Below are 24,590 nucleotides of genomic sequence, written 5' to 3'. Positions count from 1 at the left end.
AGCATTTAAGTCTCTTAAACAAATGTCAAAATACAGTTGATAACTCACCCACTTGAAGTCGGTGTGCCACTTTAGCATTAGGTCCGGAAGTTCCTCTGATATACTTTGGCAGCAGATTTTCCAGCATCCTGGCAGGCATCAGAAAACAGATGGAATGAGAAGTGGCAAAAACAGATGTAGAGAGAGTCCACATTTAAATGTTTGAGAAACCCGTACAGTGGACGGCTGTGTGTCCCTCTGAGCATAGACACCAGTTCATCTCTCAGTCCGCTGTCTTCATACTTCACTGTGTGTTCACCAGCCGTCTCAGCATTCATCACCAGCGATGCATTTCTGCTCAAACGAGCAAAAAACAGTGACATATCACACGCACGTGAAATGTTGATTATGAGATGAGACAGAAGACTAAATGAGTGAGAACATACAGCACTGTTTCCCATCATGGTACATGTTCACATTCTGACAGGACGTATGGGATCGGCTAAACAGATCTTTTGTGCTCAAGAACTTCATTGGAATACATCATCAAGCCTTTGGCCTGTATAATGTGTGCAGTTGTTGTGCTTGTGAGAGTATACCGCAGTAAAGTCCAGCGCAGGGTGATGTAGAAGTGTGTTGAGTTGCTGAGTTCATTGATCATGGCGTCTCGGCTGGCAGGACTGACGCTCCACAGCAGACTGGCGTCACTTTTGATCTTTGCCATCACTATATCCTCTGCCATATAGTTCACGATGAACTGCATCGCAGACTAATTGAGGCACAAGGAGGACAGTTTGATCAGTCTGACGGCAGAAGGATGACAGTCTAGGTGTTTAAACTGTGATAGTAGAGAACAATGTGGGACAAATGTAATGTGTACCGGGTAAGTGGCGTAGTCATTGGTCATTCTCTGTAAGGCTGATTGAGAGAATGGGATCAAATTGTTCTCCTGAGCGCTCATGCTGAACAATGGCTGTAAACATAGTCTATATCATTCACGGAAATGAGCACATTGTTTTTCCCAGCTCTAATATAATTATTCAAATGATTCATATACGAATTATATATACACTCACCTAAAGGATTATTAGGAACACCATACTAATATTGTGTTTGACCCCCTTTCGCCTTCAGAACTGCCTTAATTCTATGTGGCATTAATTGAACAAGGTGCTGAAAGCATTCTTTAGAAATGTTGGCCCATATTGATAGGATAGCATCTTGCAGTTGATGGAGATTTGTGGGATGCACATCCAGGGCACGAAGCTCCCGTTCCGCCAGATCCCAAAGATGCTCTATTGGGTTGAGATCTGGTGACCGTGGGGGCCATGTTAGTACAGTGAACTCATTGTCATGTTCAAGAAACCAATTTGAAATGATTCGAGCTTTGTGACATGGTGCATTATCCTGCTGGAAGTAGCCATCAGAGGATGGGTACATGGTGGCCATAAAGGGATGGACATGGTCAGAAACAATGCTCAGGTAGGCCGTGGCATTTAAACAATGCCCAATTGGCACTAAGGGGCCTAAAGTGTGCCAAGAAAACATCCCCCACGCCATTACACCACCACCACCAGCCTGCACAGTGGTAACAAGGCATGATGGATCCATGTTCTCATTCTGTTTACGCCAAATTCTGACTCTACTATCTGAATGTCTCAACAGAAATCGAGACTCATCAGACCAGGCAACACTTTTCCAGTCTTCAACTGTCCAATTTTGGTGAGCTCTTGCAAATTGTAGCCTCTTTTTCCTATTTGTAGTGGAGATGAGTGGTACCCGGTGGGGTCTTTTGCTGTTGTAGCCCATCCGCCTCAAGGATGTGCGTGTTGTGGCTCCACAAATGCTTTGCTGCATACCTCGGTTGTAACGAGTGGTTATTTCAGTCAAAGTTGCTCTTCTATCAGCTTGAATCAGTCGGCCCATTCTCCTCTGACCTCTAGCATCAACAAGGCATTTTCGCCCACAGGACTGCCGCATACTGGATGTTTTTTCCTTTTCACACCATTCTTTGTAAACCCTAGAAATGGTTGTGCGTGAAAATCCCAGTAACTGAGCAGATTGTGAAATACTCAGACCGGCCCGTCTGGCACCAACAACCATGCCACGCTCAAAATTGCTTAAATCACCTTTCTTTCCCATTCTGACAATCAGTTTGGAGTTCAGGAGATTGTCTTGACCAGGACCACACCCCTAAATGCATTGAAGCAACTGCCATGTGACTGGTTGATTAGATAATTGCATTAATGAGAAATTGAACAGGTGTTCCTAATAATCCTTTAGGTGAGTGTATATTAACATATAGACATATTTCACAGATATAAACATACTTTAGAAATATATGTTGTGAGCACATATAATAAAGACATCGATGTCACTGTCGATCGATGTTGAAATCGATGTTAAATTGCACACCTCGTATCCTAATATGCTCAGCTGGATGGACACATCTAATGGTTGATTGGTTACTCCTGCTACAGATTTAACCAATGACATGAAGAGAAGAGGGAACCAGACGATGCAGATAAGAGCAAAAATGATGAAGCCGCCCATGGTGTATTTCACCACCTTCTTCTTCCTCTGTCCTCGTTGATGAGGGTATTTCTGTGGCCAAAAAATATTCTGAATACACATGTGACCACTGACACACAAGTTAGAATCATACAAGTTTCTCAATTTCGATGAGTTGAATGAATCGCGTGTGATCAAGGTGAACCACTGCCCTAGAGCATGACATTATATTATAATGTCTTTGCAACACAACTTTGGTAATTCACCCACGATTGTGTGACAGACACTTAATGTTTAAGTAAAACCGACTGAACATAGAAATATTCTAATATTACAGCTACTGAATGAGAAAAAGAGAATTACAGGTACTGAACCACTGACCTACACTGACTCATGTGCTCAAATTACAATGAACCCAAATGCATTAGCTTAAAAAGACAATACTGAAGGGAGTGGATTCTAGAATCCACTGCTGCCTCAAAGTATATCAAATAAGTGATTATAATCAAGGTATTAATCAATATTTGTATATGTCGTAAATATCAAAATATCTGAGAGGTGACTGGGGGTCTGGCTCATGCCAGGAATGCAGTTACAGTGCTTGCTAATTTCGCCCGGCTTCCAGAAATGAAATATGGACTTGTTTTGTTTGAGAAAGGTCTTCAACAAGTGTTAAAACATATATCTGTTCTTCTAGCTCACCATGACAGCTACAGCTCACAAGGATCTTTAGAACCAATAGTTTAAGTTAGCATTTCTTAGTTAAAGCAACTTTACTGATTTATATTACAGTGTCCTCTCACTAAGAGAAAGGACATTTTATATGGATGTTTTGGGAAGTGTCTCCTGTTTATAGTTATAGTTAGATAGTGTTTGTGTTAGTATTCTTGGCTTCATGTTAAGGAACAAGTGGCATTATTGGAGATTGACTGACTTGTTTTCTTCGACATGCTGGTAACTAGACACACAGTCTTGTAACCTCAGAGGGCCACTCCCTAACTCAGGGTCCTTGTGACAGCCGTACAGACTATGGAGATGTGCTACTGCCTATCAGTCCATGTGTGGACAATTACTATGTTTATCTATTTCTTAGCCAATCAGTATCATTCAACCTGAAGCAATGATGTTGCTTAGACCTTGGTGTAGGGTATACTTGCTGTGATCTTTGTAACTGTAAAGGGGGGCGGCCTACAAACTCCTTGTGAGTCTTGAAGCTGACTTCTGCCTGATGAAACTGCAAACAATCTTCAATTTATTATAATTCTGACTCTTGTCTTAAATTGACTGTACCTCTAACTCCTGGTCTTAATTAATCATATCTGGTCCTTCTGTCTTTAACTGTAAATCCCCTAACAATACAATTAATTTGGATGGCAAGTTTTCACCTTTTCCGCTTCCCTCCAGCACTTGAGGATAAAGATGTTGGCATAGATGTCCTCCACACATATCCAGTTAGAAAGGCTAAGAGTGGTGTCTGTCCACACCCAGTCCATCACTGCCCTCATCTCAGTCAGGAACGGAACAAACCGGAACCTGTGGAAGAAAGAAAACGTCTTGGTTACGGATGTAACCCTCGTTCCCTTTCGTTGTCACCCTGAGTTCCGTCGGATGACGACGAATGGGGATACCAGTCTAATCACGCCACCTTCTCAGCTGTCTTCCAGTGCCCTGCGTAAATCTGAGATCCCTGTCGTGAGACTAGCACGGACGAAGGACTCCTATTTAGCACAGGAATACCAAGGTACACTGGGGAGCATATCCCATAGCTTAGAGGAATATGCAATTACTGCCAACCAAGAGGGGGGGGACTTAGAGAATACACATATGACCCAGAGGGATGCATATGGAGAACACTGGGGTGTCCAGCCGCAGGTGGAATATTTCAACCCCAGGGGTGGCAAGGTGGCTTGCCGAGGGAAAGACACATGCTCAGAGAGGCTTACAGTGGAAATACACATGTGGGGGTAGCTCAGAGGAGGTACCATGCACATGGAAGGCACCTAGCCGACACGCAGGCAATAGACACTGGCGCCGACGTCAGGAGTGCTGGAGGAACTCAGGGCTTTCGGGGAAGCTCACCTGAGGAGAATATCGCACGTATCCAGTCCGTGGAGTGGAATGGCGAGCAAGCGAAGACACCTGAACGGCTCCCATGTTAGCTTGAAAAAGCAGTACATGGGAGGAGACTGGCTCCACTCGGAGATTGTAGAATCTGGCGAATGTGTTAGGTGTCGCCCAGCCTGCAGCTCTGCAGATGTCTGTTAGCGAGGCGCCATGCGCTAAAGCCCAAGAGGACGCCACACTCCGGGTGGAGTGGGCGGTCACACCAAGGGGGCACTGTGAGGGAAAAAATAGATCACGGCCGGTCTTGGACCCCGAAACAGGAAAAGTGTAACATCTTATATAAATATTTTATAACCTATTTAGTCAGAAACAACGTCATTCATTTGATGAATGCTCAAGACCGATTTTATATATTCTCGAGTCCGAGTCCAAGTAGGCTACTAGTCATCAGTCCGCGAGTCCAAGTCGAGTCACGAGTCCAGAGAGTCTCGAGTCGGACTCGAGTCCAGAGAATAAGGATTCGAGTCGGACTCGAGTCCGAGTCGAGGACTCGAGTACTCCATCACTGTGTCAAGGAGCCCGCGGCAGCACGTCCATTGCACATGGCACCCCAGCCCGTGGCAGAGGCATCTGTTGTTACAACAACATGCCGGGAAGCTCGTTCCAGGGGCACACCGGCCTGTAGAAAACTGAGGTTCGACCACGGGGTGAAGGTCTGACGGCAAGTCGGAGTAACTGGTACTCGGAGAGTGCCGTGTTGCCATGCCCACCTCGGGACTCGGTCGCGAAGCCAAAGCTGAAGCGGTCTCATATGAAGCAATCCGAGCGGTGTTGCCACGGCTGCAGATGCCATATGCCCCAGGAGCCTCTGAAAAAGTTTCAGTTGAACCGCACTCTTGCCCTCGAACGGTCTCAGGCAAGTCAGCAGTGACTGCGCGCGCTCGCTCGTAAGCTGCGCGGACATGGCGACCGAGTCAATCTCCTTACCGAGAAAAGAGATCCTCTGCACGGGGCAAAGTTTGCTCTTCTCCCAGTTGACCCGAAGGCCCAGACGGGCTACATGGCGGAGCACCAAGTCCCTGTGTTCGGAAAGCTGATCTCGAGAGTGAGCTAGGATTAGCCAGTCGTCGAGATAATTCAGAATGCGAACCCCGTGTTCCCGGAGGGAAACAAGGGCTGCCTCGATGACCTTCGTGAAGACGCGAGGAGACAGGGCTAGCCCGAATGGGAGAACTGGGTACTGATATGCCTGCCCCTCGAAAGCAAACCGCAGGAACGGTCTGTGTCGAGGGAGGATGGAGACATGAAAGTAGGCGTCCTTCAGGTCGATCGCTGCAAACCAATCCTGGTGCCGCACACATTTGAAAACGCGTTTGGCGGTGAGCATCTTGAACGGCAGCCTGTGAAGGGAGCGGTTCAGAACGCGCAGGTCCAGGATGGGCCGTAACCCACCGGTTTTCTTCGGGACAATGAAGTACGGGCTGTAGAAGCCGGTCCTCATTTCAGCTGGAGGGACAGTCTCGATCGCACCCTTCGCCAGCAGGGTAGCCACCTCCGCTCTCATGATAGGGGCCTTGCCACCGACCATAGTGGAGCGGACTCCCCTGAAGCGGGGAGGAGACCACGCGAACTGAATCGCGTAGCCGAGCCTGATCGTTCGCGCGACAGGTTGGGAAGCTCTAGCCAGGCTCCCAAAGGACTGTACCAGCGGGGTCATGCGAACCACAGACTTCCCGTCGGTGGAGCAGCGAGGCGGTATGGCTGACCCAGACGTGGACGGGAGAGTCAGTTCTTTCTGGAATAAGGATTCTTCCCCGGCCCTCCACCAGGGAAAGGAGTGGCCCTGCTACCAGCTCCTGGAAAGAACTGAGTCCCATCTCTGAGCAGCCCATCTCAAGAGTGCCGCTTAACCCGGCGTATAGCGGGGGGCGGGGCTGGAGAGGGCTGTGGCGTCCCCCTGCGGCTTCCAGAGCCAGCCCGGGTGAACGGGCGGGGTGGGAGCCGCAGGAGGGCACCTTCGGCGGTGGGTAGACCGAGGGATCTGCTCGGACGGCGGGGCCGTCGGGGCAGAATAAGCCTTAGTCTGCTCGTGGGCGGTTGAGAACTGTTGGGCAAAGCCCTCAACCGCACCGCCGAAGAGGCCGACCTGGGATATGGGGGTGTCAAGCAGATGGGTCCGCCCGACATCCTGCACATCAGACAGGTTCAGCCACAGAATGGTGGACATCACCTGACCCAGGGAGCGTACGGCCACTTTCGTCGCTCGGAGAGCAAGGTCAGTGGCGGCGCGCAGCTCATTGAAGAGCCCTGGGTCAGTCCCGCCCTCGTGCATGTCCGTGAGCATCTGGGTCTGGTAGACCAGCAGAATGGCCATGGCATGCAGTGAGGCGGCTGCCTGTCCTGTAGCGCTATAGGAATTCGCCACAACTGTAGACGAAAAACTACAGGCTTTGGACGGGTGCTTAGGATCGCGCCGAGAGGAAGCACTCTGAGGACACAGTAGCATCGCAACAGAGCGTTCAACCAGGGGGACCCCAGTGTACCCATGGGCAGCGGCCCCGTCGAGGGAAGGAAGGGCGGAGGAGATCAACGAGGGATCGCTGGAAGACATCGGGGTCTTCGAGGATTTCGAGATCTCCTGATGCACATCCGGGAAGAAAGGCATTGGAGTGGACGTCGACAGGAGTCAGCGGCCACACCCAAAACCAATCGTCCAGCAGCGAGCGCTCGGACAGGGTGAAAGGTTCCACTCTAGTCCGATGCTCGCAGCGGCCCGGGAAAGCATGGCCGTCATCTCAGGATCTGACTCGACAAATGCCATATGCACACCCGAAAGTGGCAGCACTGTCGAATCTTCACTTCCTGAAGATTCTAGCCCGCCCTGTGATGCTGCGATGGACAACAGATCCGATTCTGGAGCGTCAAGGGAAACCCGCGGGGCATCCGAAAATAGACCCAGGGAATCCCCTGAACACTCGCGGGTTGAGTCACCGAAGAGGGGGCGTGGTCCACGGACAAACAGTCGGCGGATTTGTTCCACACTCACACCCTCAGGTCACCCTGGCCACCAGCCGAAGTAGCACCTCACGTGGAGAGTGTTAGATCGGGGTGTGGATGAGGGGACTCTCTCTCTAACGAGATCATTGAGTCTCGACCGTAAGGACACGATGGTCACGTTCCCGCGGGGAGAACGTGAGTCAGCCACAAACGCTGCTCTAGCGTGATCAAGCCCAAGCACGCAGAGCAGAGAATGTGCCCATCAAAATCGGAAATGAGTCGACCGCAACCAGAAATGCACGGGCGAGCCGTCTTTAAAAAGACGCGTGCAAGCTCTTTTGTGAGAGGAGAAAAAAACTCTGCGATGTTGAAGCGAGCAGGGAGAAACACACTCATTGGCAGATCACTGCACAGATCAGCAGGCAATATGAACTCGCTGCAGATCGCCGTCACACCAACACCGGAGAGAGAGGCTCGTCTCGTAGAGTGAAGTCAGAAATGGCTGTGGAGTGAAGAGATGCTCTTGGCTCCGTAGCAAAAACATGCCTATTTGCTGCCAGCGTTCTCCTTAAATACCCACGAGGTGAGGTGGAGTTACGCTATGCAAATTCCGCAGACCCATGGCATTTCTTTGCCATTGGCTCGTTTTGTAGTACTCGAAGTCGATAGGCTTCCTAAGCAAAACCCCCATTCGTCGTCATCCGACGGAACTCGGAGTGACAACGAAAGGGAACGTCTTGTTTACATATGTAACCCTCGTTCCCTGTAGGAGGGAACCGAGACGTACGCAAGAGGTGATCCGACAATTTGGGATCTCGTTTGAGAGACCAATCCACTTCAAATGTAAACTAAACGAGCCAAATCTCCCCAGACACTGACCTCCCTGTTGCGCTGAGGTGGGCCCTGGCATTTACGTCCTTGCTAGCTCGACGGCTGATTCTGCTCAACTGGAAGCTCCCCCGCCCTCCTACGCACGACCGTTGGATTAAAGAAGTGCTTGACAATATGAGACTGGAGAAGCTCAGATCCTCTTTGAAAGGCTCTATCTCAACATTTCTGGGGACGTGGAACCTTTTCCTGGGGCTGGTTGATTCCCTCAGCTTGTCCCCTGATTTGGAGGTTTGAACCCCTCCATTTTTTTTTCTTCTCTACCCCGTTCATTTTATCTTTTCTCCTTTTCCCTTTGTGTCTTCTTTCTCGCCTATCTCTACTTACTTTGTCTACCTTTTTTTTTCTTTACTGTTTTATTCTGTAAGATGTGTCTGTACTGGTGAATGTCTGTTGGTGTGCATGGGTCTGTGTGTCTGTCCTCGTTTATGGGGCTGTGTTGAGTTGGTTTGCGGGTGGGTAGGGGACCAGTGGCAGGTGACATTCCGGTCCCACTGTGCAGTGTTTATTCTGTTCATTGTATGATGTCACCTGCTGTAAAAAAAAATCAACAAAAAGAAATCTACTTAATAAAAAAAGTTTTTTTTAAAAATAATACAACTAAACGAGCCAATGAACATTGGCATGCGAACACGCATCCGATGCTCTGCCCCGTGGGTATAAATACGAAAGCGGATGAGGAGCATATTGTTTTTCCACTGAGGAGCCGGACCTTATGACTCAGCCGTACAGCAGAGGTTCAGCAACTGTGGCGACGGGACGTACGACTCTGTTCCCTCCTTCAGGGAAGGAGTGTTACATACTATGTAACTCTCAACATACATCAGAGGTGATCCGACGAATGGGGATTTTACCAACACGCCACTGTTGCTGGCCCTTCCAGAGCTCCACTTGAGTATATTAGTCCCTGAAGAGACTGGTAGAAACCTTGGGCACGTATCTAGGCCGGGGTCTCAGGACAACATTAGAGTTGGCCAGCCCAAATTCTAGGCAGGATTACTCAACCGAAAATGCTTGCAGGTCCCCTACCCTCTTGATGGAAGCCAATGCAGTCAGGAGTACTGTCTTTAGTGACAGAATCTTCAACTCAGCTGACTGTAAATGTTCAAAGGGAGGCCTCTGAAGTGCAGTGAGCACCAGAGACAAATCTCAAACCGAGGTAGGATGAGGAGGATTCAACCTTCTCGCACCTCTGAGGAACCTGACGACCAGGTCATGCTTCCCTATGGACTCACCTTCGACTGCATTGTGATGAGCGGCGATTGCAGCTACATACACTTTGAGGATGGAGGGAGACAGTCTTCGCTCCAACCCATCTTGCAGGAAGGAAAGCAGAACACTGACTGAGCATCTTCGGTGGGAAGAACACCATTCAACAAACAGGTTCCACTTTGTGATGGAAATTTTAAACTGAATATTAAACTAACCATGTTTCTAACATCTAACATACTAACACTTTGAAACACTATGTACTAAGACGTTCTGTTCTTCGGCTAAATGCATGTGTCCCCTTTGGTGAAAACTCATGACTTCGGTTGTGTGAGTGTAAAAATAACATTATGGGCCCTATTTTAACGATCTGAAACGCAAGTATCAAGTGCGAAGCGCAAGTAACTTTGTGGGCGGGTCTTGGGCGCTGTTGCTATTTTACCGGCGGGATAAATGACTCTTGCGCCCGACGCAAGTTTAAAAGGGGTTGGTCTGAAATAGCTTCATTATTCATAGGTGTGGTTTGGGCGTAACGTGAAATAAACCAATCAGAACGTCATCCAACACACCCTTTAAGAGCAGGTGCGCATGTTGCATGGCGGATTGCTATTATAACGGCGGATTTACCAGGCGCGCGCCAGAAGCGGTTCACAGCCGAGGAGACCGACGTTCTTGTCAGGGCAGTGAAAGACAGAGAAGTGACGTTGTATGGGGATGGGAGAAACCCACCCAAATCAGCGTCGGTTAAACAGGCGTGGGAGGAAAAAAACTACATTTTTTTACATCTTCATGGACACCACAATGATTTCCCTCATGTGTTAATATTTTTCCTTGTTATAATGTATGATTTGCAAAAATAAAAACTGCTGCATCTGTGTTGATGAGAGAATCAAAGTGTATGCGCGTTGTGCATCCGCTACATTATGGCCAAGCATGCGCGCTTAAAATAGCATTATGAACAACGCGCCACTGACTTTAGACTAGGTTTTTTCTGGTCAGTGGCGGAATTGTTTACTGGAACTGCAAAATAGCACCAGGGATTGTTTGCGCCGAAACACACCTCCTTTTTGCGCTGAACCGCCCAGGGAGCGCAAGTTCATTTCCTAGTTTACCGACGTGCGTCTGTGGAGGGAAAAGCCCGATTTGCGCGGGTGCAAAATAGGAATGATACATGCATCAGTGTACAAAGTCATTTGCGCCGGGTGCAAGATAGGGCCCTAAATGGGAAATGAAACTAGACAAATGATTAGGTTAGAACCTTGTGATTAACAATGAAGTAATCATTAAAACAAAGTTTGCTTTACCTAGTAACAGAAAGGTTTGCATATGAAAACCAATCAAATTTTGGGGAAATTATGTAATGTTTCATGTCATTTTTGCCATGCCTCCTTATTCTATGAAAACTGTTGTATTTGTGTTGAGATTCTCAATGGAATCTGTCTGAGATCCTCCAGCCCTGCTTATTCTTAGGAGATTCTCTGGAGAACTGCTCTGAGATCTCCCGGCCGTGATTAATGCATTTAGAAGACATTTGCTGAGGTATGTCTGTTTATTATTGCTGCAGCAGGTTAGTTAGAGTATAGGATTGGCACCCGGCCGACGTCGATGTGAAGACGCACTAGAGTATAAACATTATAGGACGTAGTTAGGTTTAGGGACATATCTATCACAACTTCAACGCATAGAGGCGCCTCAACTTCAACGCATAGAGGCGCCTCGTAGACTAAGTGATAGTGTCCACCACTAACTGGACACTTGTTCTAGGGGAACTCCTTCTCATAGAAACGAAGGGTCCAACCACTGGCTGAAGGTTTGCAGGGTGACAGACACCTGGTACGTGGGGCATTGCTGCTCCGCACGGAGTTGAAGTGGATGCTCCTGAACTTGGGCGGGGGCCAGGCAAACAGAATCGCATAGCCGAGTCTGATGGTACGGATGAGCCAGTGAGACGGGCTGGGGAGCGCTAGCCCCCCATTCGTCGGATCACCTCTGACGTACGTTGAGAGTGACCAACTGAAAGGGAACTGCCCATTAGTGAGAAAAAAACACACTAACACTGGTCTTAGATGACAAGTAAACAAGCATATCATCAATGCTAATGATGCTTCTCTGATTATTTGAGCTATAGAAATTATCCACACAGATTAATTTTCAGGATTCCCTGGTCAGGATACTAATATCTTGAAGTTATGCTCCAGGATTCTAGATTTTAGACTTATTAGGCAATCAATAATTACAAAATGACATTAGCCTCATTAAGAACTATTAACTAACTATGACGAATTGTAATGAATTAACCAATTAAATAATAATCACAACATTAACATTTGTCTGTGATGTGAGCAACTGTCTTTTTTACTCTTAACATAGTCCTATGTTAATTCTTTCCCCTCCATTGACAAAACTTTCCGGCTATCCATGTTTTCACTGTTATACTATAGAAGGCGCTATTTTGCAACTTCTAAAAGAGTAGAATTAAAATTAAAACAAATATTTTTTTTCACTTTAAAATAATGGTCCAAAAAAAAAAAAAAAAAATCCTTCACTTGAAAATAAGCTAACTTAAAATGTTATCTTCAAGAACTACCAGCAATCTGGACCATTTAAAGTATTTCTGAATCCAGAAAGTCCTGAATTCATATTTCATGCATATTTTGACAGAAACAAATCAGTCGTTGTAACTGACTTACCCCTGAAAGAGGAAGAGGTTGAAGTAGTTGTGGTTCTTGGTAAGAAAATTTCCAAGAACACGATTAGGGTAGCCACATTTGATCTGGTATGCTGAGAGACCAAAATAGATACACTTGACAAAGTACCACAGTTGAGCAACTCGATTCCGGTTGAACCTCCTGAAATAAGAAACATTTGAGAAAAATTAACATGAATAATTCTAACGGCTTTTTCTCTCACAGACCACAAGTAATTTAAACGTATACTAGTAATTTTATACTTTTTAAAATACCTTATGTAAAAGAGGAATGCTACTGTCCATAGTCCATTGTGGTTGTAATTCTCTATTAGTGTTACTCGATGTTAGTGCTGCATTTGACACTATCGACCGCAACATTCTTTTGAATAGACTCGAAAATTATGTTGGCATAAGTGGAATTGCATTAGCATGGTTTAAATCATCCTTATCTTACCGTTATCAGTTTGTAATAGTAAATGAAGAGATGTCATAGGATCACAAGTTAAGAATGGAGTACCGCAAGGCTTAGTACTAGGACCATTGCTGTTCACTCTGTACATGCTACCCTTGGGAGATATCATTAGGAAGCATTTATAGCAAGCATGATGGGGTGAGAAGATAGAGAAATGGGGAACAGAGAAATCTGGAATGAAGACCTCTCTCATATAGCTTTATTCTTATATGCCTGTGTTTCTCTCTGTCTGACACATGATACATGATACATAATAAATATAAATCTTTTGGCAAAAGTAACTGGCGTAGCTTCCGTGATTCAATAATAATAGGGGGAAGCAGGATTTTCAAATCTACATCATCTCCTGGCATACACATAGAACATTATACATTCCCATTATTTAAATCAGTTAAATGATTATTAGGACGCATCAATTAGGTCAGCCATAACCGGAAACACTTCCTATAACACCCGATGTACTTGTTAGTTACATCATAAGATGAATGGCATCTACGCTAATGTTAGTCTTTCTGTTTATTCTGAGGTTTACTGTAATCAGCTGGATTCGGGCCGCATCTAGATCAGATGGAGGACCTGTTCCTAGACACGACCACAACGCATCCCTGAAGTGTCAGCAGAGGTTGTGTCAACTAGACTCTCCCCTGTAAAGGCCTCATCGTCACGACAGCCATCAGCACTGATCCTCAACAAACCCGTCTTCATACCGGCATGATGACTCCGATCTTCAACCAGATGGAACTGGATAATATTCTGAATGTTCCAATCCAATCTGACCAATAATGCTGCCTGAATCATAATCATACAACTGTTCGGTCATTGGCCAGAGGAGAACTGGCCCCCGACTGAGCCTGGTTTCTCCCAAAGTTTTTTTTCTCCATTCTGTCACCTTATGGAAATTTGGTTTTATCAGGGGTGTAGTAAGGGTCCTGCTTCACAAGTTCTAGTCAGAAAGATCTGGCATGTACTAAATTAATTTATCATGATATGGCCCTTTTGGACACACCGGTTTAACAAAATACGCAGACTGATTTCTTCCTTTGAGTAAAAGATAGTGATGGTACAAATAAATCAACTGTTGGAGGCATGAGGCACCAGGGAGTTGTAGCCCATATGTTTCGTCTGTTGTCTTGATCAAGAAAAAGGATGGTATTCAGACATTTAAGAATAGTTTTTTGTTAATTGTATTTTGTTGTTATTTTAATGTTATTTTCAAACCAGAGTGTTAGTGTTGCAGCTTGTAGAACAAGTTTCAAAGTTTGTTTGGCTTGGCTTAAGTCCAATTTTTTTTTTATTACATGTGTGTCAATTGAAGATTGTAAGTTGCTAAATATCAGGGGTGGAACTCAAAACTTCTTTGTTAGTCCAAAAAAAGCTTTTATTGAAACCAAGCTGCTAAAAAGTGGTTCGTTTTTATATTTTTGACTCAGTATGAAGTCAGTGCAATGAAAGACCGCATCTGCAGAAAAAAATTTGAAGCCTACTTGTCACGGTTGGTAAATCCTATGTCTTCTTCTTGTCTCGTGTCTCTGTTGTTGTATGTGTGTGCGCTGATCAGAGGGGCGTGGCCGCTCATCAACGCTCGTTCAGCAATCACTCATTACCTCATCACCAGCTGCAGTCTATCCATTCCTGTGTATATATCTCATCAACTTCTCATCTCCATTGTCAGATCGTTGTTTTGTGATGTCCGGTTGTGTTGATCCCTCTGCGTTCCAGTCCCGTGCCTTCGTTGTTCCTGTTCGTGTTCCTGTGGTTGTTATCTGGATTCGTCTTGTTTGTTTAGCACTCTCCGTCACCTCACTCACCGGATTCATCTGACCATTGGAGTCCCTGCGCCGCTAGCCTGTTACCACTGGACTCTTTCTTGCTTCATCATTGCTTTATAATAAATACTGAGTTTTACTTGCATCTTGCTTCCGAGTTTCTATCATTACACTACTTCTACATCATTAATTTCAATCATTGCTTCTTTAGTCCCACCTAGCGATTCACGCATGTAGTAGGAGGTGAATAAATCCGAGAGAGACGCAAACACAGGATTACTACAGCAACACAACGATAGAGATGCATCCGAGGATTACAAGACGTTGTGCAGTGACAGTCTTTGCATTGCCTTTCTTGTGATCCTAACAATCCCTGCCATGTGCAGCTTGACGGATTAAGAGCTTTGCGTATTGTAATTTACTGAATTAGGATGCAATTCATAGAGTAACTTTAGACTGTGATAATGTGTGTCATTGTACTGTAGAAAGCACATGCCGATGCAGATCTTCAGTGGGGGAGAGAGAAAAAAGTTGCATTTAATGAGAAAAACTTTGGATGAGATTTGAGTAGGACAATGATTAGTCCGGGTTTTTTTTTCAGAAGCTCATTGATCAAGAGCCTGGCCCATCCAACTGCCTCAAGTTTTTTCAAATAGATGGAAGTGATTTTTAGGACTATTTCAGCAAGGAGATGGGTTGGTGTGGCTGTTCACACTCCCAGTGTTTTTTCATCAGGTTTGGAAAAGCTAAAGGAAGTATAATCATGTAATGATCAAAACAAGTTATGTAACTAATTTATCAAATGTGGAAAATAGTTACAAAAAGTATAAATAATCGTATCCAAACTTTGATGATCTTTGTCAGTGATTAACAGTTCTTCAGTTTCAGTATTCCTCACCTCTCTGTGACACCAGGTAGTATGAAGAACATCCAGAAGTGGATCCCAAACACAAGCACTACCTGGAAAACACACTTCCCAAGGAGAGTTTTACGGAGATAGAGTGCCCGGTCCACAATCATGGTACTGAACTGGATGAGAAGCATGACGAGGAAAGCCTCAGGAACCTGGTCTTCTGACAGTGACTCTGTTATATCGGCGGCCGCGCTGTGCTTCTGTATCAATCATTCAATACATTCATTAATTGCCAAATAAACAAACACAGAAAAACAGATGAGCAAGTTAGGTGGTGGTCACATATCAACAATGAAATTCAGTATTCTCAAGTGTCCAAATAAGAGTCTTGGGCACTTTAGCATGTTTATCTAGCAGTCATGGGTCTTTCATGCACAAAACACTGCTAATGTTTTTTTGCATAATGCATTTCATAGTTAATGATGAAATGTATCTGTTTTGCTATTATGCTATTCATATCTTTATGAGAGTTCACAATGTTGTTGAAGATGGAATCTAACACAGATAAATATTAAATATTTTGTGATGTTTTTAATGATCATATTTTTAATGATTACTAACAACTCAAACTCCTTTCAGGGCGTCTCTATTGCTGCATTTACATCATGTCATAATTATGAGATGACAACTATTTTTAATCAGAATATGTCATTACTACCAACGCCACAATTAATCTGAAGTACCGACTTGTACCATGCAACCTCTATACCATGGTGATATAGAGGTTGTGTTGTACAAGTCGGTACAAATTTCTACTATAAAGCATAAAGCAGCTCTCCAGTTTGTTTGTGTTCTTACTCGTGGACGTCTGATCTCTATGGACTGAACAGAAGAAATTAACCAATGTCAAAGGCGGAGTCACAGCGCCAGCCCTACCCATTACATAAATGCTACAAACCAATGGTAGATTGAAAGTATTTACCAGCCGGAGCCAACTTTTCCAGAATTTTTTCTTTGGCAAGCTGTTTCAAACTCCCAAAGCAAAGTCCAAACCAACTTAGTTTTTGGCCTGGTTTTGTTGGAAATAACTTCACCTCAGTTTTGTTCTTCAATTTCGCTTATATAAAATATACCGTAAATAGTAGACCATCCAGGGACTTTTGGCATACTCTTTTCAATATACTATACTTTCTGCAATTCCTTAAAATTTAAATATTTCACTAACATAACTAAATTAAATTGAAAAGTGACTAAACATTATTGTAGGATTGTGAGAGGACTTCTAATACTTACTCCAAAAGCCCAATATCCAAATATAATGATGATGAAGTTCACCACATCTATCAGAAACATCACCGCATACACATCACACACAGGGCTGTACTCGGGGTGAATGATGTCATAGAAGAACTGCCTTATGGGTAAGTATATGTGTAGAGCACTGAAAAGAAAAGAAAAAAGATTTAAATGAGCAGGAGTATTATTATTGCATTGTTTTAATATAGCAGTATTCCACACAAATATCTTTCTAAAATGCTGTTCTTTGGAAGTACAGAATAGACATATAAATCGACCCAGACTAACAATCAATGCAGATGAAATGGCAATTGTGAAGAAAAGTGATTAGTGAGCATATGTGCCGTGACTGAGCAGCAAAGGTTATTCAGTTTCAGTGTTCCTGACCGCCAGAGACAGTACTTGGCACTAGATATTCATTAGCTGGATAAACACATTAAAAAATACTCACTGACGTAAGCCGAAGTTACGATGTACATAAGTTGCAGTGACTCTACTTAGCCTCTGTGTCTTTCTTGTTTCATAGAGGTCATGTCAGGTAGATAGTTACTCACATAGCACTATATTTCTTTTTTTTTTTTGCACTGTTGTTTAACAACATACTAATTGTTCAGCTAACAAAACGTCTTTCCGAAAAACTTTCAGAAGGTACAAAATCCATAAAACGCTTTTAAATGTTGTGAAAATACAGTATGTGCCATTGTAGAGACTGTATGTCAATCCCTCACAGCCTCGTTTTCATTTGCATTAAATTCAATATGGTGTCGAACCTGACTAAGGTCGATGTCCCAGGCCAATGTCTCCTTAACTTCTGTTTGTCTAGTCAAATCATTTTTACTTGTATAGCACTTTACAAAATGCACGTCGTTTCAAAATAACGTTACAGAAAATGTTTAGGTTACTAATGTAACCCCTATTCCTTGAAGAAGGGAACGGAGACATTAAATGCACAACTTTTGTTTCAATCGGACTGAATTTAATCCGATTGATGAATCTGAGTGTATTGTAGTTTACATGAACGCGTATGACCTACCCCTGACCCCGCCCCTAAACCTTTCCATCACGTGGGTTTAGACAATTCGTACGAGTGAGGTCGTACAAATTAGCCACCTTTTAATCACTCGTATGAATTTGTACGAATTGGTCGTGAGATAGCGTTGGATATACAGTTTCCTGCTGTTTGCATTAATAACCATTCTCCTACACTGGTTCTTTATTTGTTTTAAACAGCAGACTTAATATGTATTAATTTCTGGTCATAATTTGGAGACTATGAACATATGAACCGTTGTGCCGTACTGTTTTATCACGCAGTAAAAATGCTCCTCTCTGCGCCCAAAACCTCTGTTGTCATCTGTGGATGAGAGTCTGAACAAGGACTGGTGGGACGTTGCCCTGCTTCACTTCACAGACACTGAGTGAAAGGAGAATTTCAGAACGACGGGACAGTCATTTATACGACACTTTATTCAACAGGAAGAACAGCTCATTCAGCGCGTCATACGTCATCCTTTCAGTTTCGGTTTTCAATCGATCAAGCGTTTAGCCTACATGTTCTCTCGTTTGGATTAGAAAAGGAATAAACCATCCCTTTCAATCCGATCAGAAATGTTTTGTAATAGAGCTGACACTTTGAGTTTTCAATGGGTTATGTTATAGCCCTACTTGTTTTTAATGTTTTTATGTTTTTAACATGTTTTTATGTTTTAATGTAGTGACTGCATGATCATATCACGTTGTAACGGTCACCAGCTGGAGTGCCCTTGAGAGACACCAGAGGGCACTCCACACCAGACAATCATGTTTCACTCACAAACTATATTTCCCATAACTCACTGCCCGGACTCATCAGCACTCATCTCATTCACCTGTTTCTCATCATCGTGTTTAGTTCACACCATAAATACCTGGTTTTCACATTCACTTATTGCGAAGTCTTGTTTTACTGTTAGTTGCAATTCTGAGCATTATCCTCCTGTGTTTGCTTCCTGTATTTTGACCTGTGGATTGTTTATCGTTGCTGACCCTTTTCTGCCTGCCCTGACCCTGGACTGTTTCACTGGACTCTGATTCTCGCTGCCTGCCTCGACCCTCTGCCTGTATCTGGTTTGTCTCTGCCTTGTCTCCATTGCCCTGTTTGCTGTTATTTGATCCCTGCCTGTTTGACTTCTTCTAATAAATACTGCGTATGGATCCCCTGGTGTCTGCTGCATCATAACAGAAGACTTCGCCACTTCAGATCCAGCAGCATCAAAAATGAATCCAGTAGCACAAATTATGCGCCTCCGTCAGGGAGACCGGCCCATTGAGGATTACGTGAGAGACTTTATTGAACTTTCAAACGTAACTCCAATGGATTTGTTGTGCCTCATGATTTTCTTTAGAGGGGGACTATCTGAGCCACTCGGGTCAGCCATGCCACTGCACAATCCTCAATGGACTTTAGAATTTTATATTGATTTGGCCCTGTTACTGTGCGGTTCAACCTTTACTGTGGGTTTAGCGGACAAGGAGCCCTACAACCCCACAGTACCTGCCCAGCGAGAGACCGTCCAGCGAGAGACCGTCCAGCGAGAGACCGTCCAGCCAGAGACCGTCACCTCGCTTCTGCCGATCCAGAGACTGAGCTTCACGTCGCTTCTGCCGATCCAGAGACTGAGCTTCACGTCGCTTCTGCCGAGCCAGAGACTGAGCTTCACGTCACTTCTGCCGAGCCAGAGACGCTTCACGTCACTTCTGCCGAGCCAGAGACACCTGCCGAGCCAGAGACGCTTCACGTCACTTCTGCCGAGCCAGAGACGCTTCACGTCACGTCTGCCGATCCAGAGACTGTTCTCGTCACGCCTGCCGATCCAGAGACTGTTCAAGTCATGTCTGCCATTCCAGAGCCTGCACCTCACACCAGTCCAGCCGTGCCTGAGTCTGAGAGCATTATGCCCGCCAAGCAGGAGTCTGTGAGCGTTATACCCGCAGAACCAGAGCCAAGGCCCTCTTCACCGCTGGTCCTGCCCAGCTCAAGGCCCTCTTCACCACTGGTCCTGCCCAGCGCTCAGTCCTCCTCGCCGCTGGTCCTGCCCAGCTCAAGGCTCTCTTCACCACTGGTCCTGCCCAGCGCTCAGTCCTCCTCGCCGCTGGTCCTGCCCAGCTCAAGGCCCTCTTCGCCGCTGGTTCTGTCCAGCCCAGAGTTTCACAAGATGCTGGTCCCGTCCATTCCAGAGTTTCCTGACAGGATGGCCGTCACTGAGCCTGTGTCTCCGGACAAGATGGCCGTCACCGAGCCTGTGTCTCCGGACAAGATGGCCGTCAACGAGCCTGTGTCTCCGGACAAGATGGCCGCCGAGCCTGTGTCTGTTCCAGTTCCTGAGCCGGATCCAGTGTCTGTTCCTGAGCCGGATCCAGTGTCTGTTCCTGAGCCGATGGCTGTTCCTGGGCCGGTGGCTTTTCCTATGCCGCTGTTGGTTCCTGAGCCTCCGCCGTGGCCGCCTGAGAGGTCTTCACCGCCGTGGCCGCCTGAGAGGTCTTCACCGCCGTGGCCGCCCGAGAGGTCTTCTCCGCCGTGGCCGCCCGAAGGGTTTCTTCCGCCGTGGCCGCCAGTTGGACTGTCGTCTCCTCCCTGGCCTGAAGGATCGCCTGCACTGCCGGATCCGCCCTGGTCGCCTGCACTGCCTGATCCGCCCTGGTCGCCTGCACTGCCGGATCTGCCCTGGTCGCCTGCACTGCCTGATCTGCCCTGGTCGCCTGCACTGCCTGATCCGCCCTGGTCGCCTGCACTGCCTGATCTGCCCTGGTCGCCTGCACTGCCTGATCCGCCCTGGTCGCCTGCACAGCCTGCTCCACCCTGGTCTCCAGTTCCTCTTCTGCTCCACGGACCTGGCCCTCCATCCCGCCCCCAGATCCGCCTCCGCTCCACCTCCCACCTGGACAGTTTGAGCGTCTGGAAGCCGCTCTTTGGGGTCACCAGCTGGAGTGCCCTTGAGAGACACCAGAGGGCACTCCACACAAGACAATCATGTTTCACTCACAAACTACATTTCCCATAACTCACTGCCCGGACTCATCAGCACTCATCTCATTCACCTGTTTCTCATCATCTTGTTTAGTTCACACCATAAATACCTGGTTTTCACATTCACTTATTGCGAAGTCTTGTTTTACTGTTAGTTGCAATTCTGAGCGTTATCCTCCTGTGTTTGCTTCCTGTATTTTGACCTGTGGATTGTTTATCGTTGCTGACCCTTTTCTGCCTGCCCTGACCCTGGACTGTTTCACTGGACTCTGATTCTCGCTGCCTGCCTCGACCCTCTGCCTGTATCTGGTTTGTCTCTGCCTTGTCTCCATTGCCCTGTTTGCTGTTATTTGATCCCTGCCTGTTTGACGACTTCTAATAAATACTGCGTATGGATCCCCTGGTGTCTGCTGCATCATAACACACGTATTATTTACCGCCATGTGAGCCACTAATCAAAGCTTGGCGAGCCGCTCAATGAGTAACACTGCCCCAGAGGGTTAAGCAACGAATTTGAACATTTTCTCTTCCCTACTCCAGGTTTGGTAGGGGTTCTGTGTGGCACGGGGGCACTCTAAGGACTGAGGATCTTAGTCATGTCTCACCTTGACACAAACAATGAGTTCTCTTCAATCACAAACTCAGTGCCGCTGTGTTCATCATCAGCATGGTCTGCATCACCGAGTGACTTTGTTTATGTATGATATTCCATAATTATATACAGATTATTTTAATTGAAGCAAACAGTAGAATATTTTTAAATGAATGTTTTTGAATATGTAAAGCTTTCTCGAACAATGCATTTTCAAAGTATATACAAATGTTAAATTGAACATTTGTCCTGCTACTCATCTCTTACAGCTCTATGACAGCAGCTTTGGCCTCCAGCATTCGGTCATTCATATACTTTTTCATTCGCTCCTTTCTGCTTAGCGGCACATTCCTCTGCCGCTTCTTCTGTGAACGCCTTTCCCTGCTATGGCTCTCATCTGATGATATAATATTTAAAAAAGGATATTAACACAGATATATAAATACTTATGTATGATATCATACAACAGTAGACATGAAAAAAACAAATAGAGAACAAACTGGCCTGTGCAAAATTTGTCATTGTATACATGTATTTTTGAATGTACTGTATATGCGTTATCTGTGTGTGTGTGTGTGTGTGTATATCAGTGGCATACTGTCCATATCAGCTGCTAATGCTCTGCATACCCAAAACATTCATGGACTCACTGATTAGCATTAACACTATAAATTACCCTTGTTTGAGGTGTATCATAAAGCTTACACAATAAAATGTTAGTAATACGTATGTAACTCTCAGGCATTTATTTATGTGGCAAACGATGGTAATTTCCGTCAAATCTGCCACTTACTGATCGTTCCGGGTATGCAGATCCACAGAAGCTTTGCCGCGTACGCTCTGTTATTATGTATCGTAAGCTATTGTAAGCAGACCTGTAACTATCCGAGGCTGTTAATCGTAGTCTATGCGTTTGTTAAAGTCATCAATTTCAACTTTTTTTTATAAGAACAATTATATTTTTATTATAGGCTACATACATTTATTCTAATGATATTTTACTTATATTTTATTTATAGTAGGCTTCTAATATTTATTATATTATACTTTTTTATTTTAAAAAAAAACACTTCTGGCATACATTTAAATTGACACCTGCCATGGTGTTTCTTACTTTGTCTCTTATTTAGATGCACACCGTACCGTTTTAAGTTGAAGCATGTCGTTTCTGCAACATGAGTGCCACCTAGCGGAATAACAAAAATACGGCACATGTTGCAAACAAACCCCCCTTTTGCGCATTGCGCATGACTACACTCAACAGCTTTTACGGGTGTTTGTGAAAGCATCAACAGGTAAGTGTAGGCTACTTTCAATAAATGCTCAAATATAGGGATCTTTTAGCTGTGTTGCCATGTGTTATGAGAGTAAACAACTGAGCAGCTAACACTGTCTGGGGTGAACACGCTTATTATAAACCCATCTAACGTTCATCAGTGCGTTTTTGACATATCGTGTCACCCAGCAAACCCGGTTAAAGAAAGTCACCACTCGCCACTGGTATATATACACTCACCTAAAGGATTATTAGGAACACCATACTAATACTGTGTTTGACCCCCTTTCGCCACTGGTATATATATATATATATATATATACACACACACATACAAAGTAGTGAACATTTGAAGTTGATCAAAAAAGTTAATCAAAGTTGTCCTAAGACAAGAACAGGTATTATTAAAAATCCATGTATAACTTTGATGTTAAGTTTTGCTCCACTACTGTGTATGTGTGTATATACAGTATATATACACTCACCTAAAGTATTATTAGGAACACCTGTTCAATTTCTCATTAATGCAATTATCTAATCAACCAATCACATGGCAGTTGCTTCAATGCATTTAGGGGTGTGGTCCTGGTCAAGACAATCTCCTGAACTCCAAACCGAATGTCAGAATGGGAAAGAAAGGTGATTTAAGCAATTTGGAGCGTGGCATGGTTGTTGGTGCCAGACGGGCCGGTCTGAGTATTTCACAATCTGCTCAGTTACTGGGATTTTCACGAACAACCATTTCTAGGGTTTACAAAGAATGGTGTGAAAAGGGAAAAACATCCAGTATGCGGCAGTCCTGTGGGCGAAAATGCCTTGTTGATGCTAGAGGTCAGAGGAGAATGGGCCGACTGATTCAAGCTGATAGAAGAGCAACTTTGACTGAAATAACCACTCGTTACAACCGAGGTATGCAGCAAAGCATTTGTGAAGCCACAACACGCACAACCTTGAGGCGGATGGGTTACAACAGCAGAAGACCCCACCGGGTACCACTCATCTCCACTACAAATAGGAAAAAGGGGCTACAATTTGCAAGAGCTCACCAAAATTGGACAGTTGAAGACTGGAAAAATGTTGCCTGGTCTCGATTTCTGTTGAGACATTCAGATGGTAGAGTTAGAATTTGGCGTAAACAGAATGAGAACATGGATCCATCATGCCTTGTTACCACTGTGCAGGCTGGTGGTGGTGGTGTAATGGCGTGGGGGATGTTTTCTTGGCACACTTTAGGCCCCTTAGTGCCAATTGGGCATCGTTTAAATGCCACGCCCTACCTGAGCATTGTTTCTGACCATGTCCATCCCTTTATGGCCACCATGTACCCATCCTCTGACGGCTACTTCCAGCAGGATAATGCACCATGTCACAAAGCTCGAATCATTTCAAATTGGTTTCTTGAACATGACAATGAGTTCACTGTACTAAAATGGCCCCCACAGTCACCAGATCTCAACCCAATAGAGCATCTTTGGGATGTGGTGGAACGGGAGCTTCGTGCCCTGGATGTGCATCCCACAAATCTCCATCAACTGCAAGATGCTATCCTATCAATATGGGCCAACATTTCTAAAGAATGCTTTCAGCACCTTGTTAAATCAATGCCACGTAGAATTAAGGCAGTTCTGAAGGCGAAAGGGGGTCAAACACAGTATTAGTATGGTGTTCCTAATAATCCTTTAGGTGAGTGTATATATATTCAGTATATTCCTCATAGATTTCCATATGAAGATCTTACCCTGTCTCTCAGGACTCTCTGCTCTCTGTCTTCGAAGGAAAGAAGTGAATGAAGCCTGAAGAGGAATGAAGGGAATTCGTCTATTTGTGCTTTCTTCTCGTCGTCTCGATCCTCCAGTCATCTTGTTTTTCTCTGTTTTCCTCTTTAGCTTCTTAAAGAAGTCTGGCATCTCCACCTCCTTGTTATCCCATAAACCATGACACTGAAGGCACACAAACAAAGTCACAAAAATCTCACTGGCTCTGTTATAAAAC

The 24,590-nt window shown here is 45.1% G+C and overlaps 1 protein-coding gene across 1 annotated transcript in view; it reads right to left on the bottom strand.

Moving 5' to 3' along the window:
* Positions 1-24,590, bottom strand: part of si:dkey-11f4.7 (piezo-type mechanosensitive ion channel component 2) — a 107,423-nt gene that overhangs the window by 1,534 nt on the left and 81,299 nt on the right. Inside the window, 11 exon segments of the mRNA XM_056268453.1 lie at positions 49-196; positions 198-333; positions 579-748; positions 860-952; positions 2,395-2,583; positions 3,876-4,023; positions 12,339-12,497; positions 15,474-15,688; positions 16,722-16,869; positions 21,590-21,719; positions 24,337-24,538. Of these exon segments, the coding sequence (XP_056124428.1) occupies positions 49-196; positions 198-333; positions 579-748; positions 860-952; positions 2,395-2,583; positions 3,876-4,023; positions 12,339-12,497; positions 15,474-15,688; positions 16,722-16,869; positions 21,590-21,719; positions 24,337-24,538 (1,738 nt within the window).

Source organism: Rhinichthys klamathensis, unplaced genomic scaffold (assembly GCF_029890125.1).
Source record: "Rhinichthys klamathensis goyatoka isolate OS25496 unplaced genomic scaffold, OSU_Roscu_1.1 h1tg000272l_1, whole genome shotgun sequence".
Classification (NCBI taxonomy): domain Eukaryota; kingdom Metazoa; phylum Chordata; class Actinopteri; order Cypriniformes; family Leuciscidae; genus Rhinichthys; species Rhinichthys klamathensis.
The sequence above is the reverse complement of the archived record's forward strand: the minus strand, read 5'-3'. Positions and strand labels throughout refer to the sequence as shown.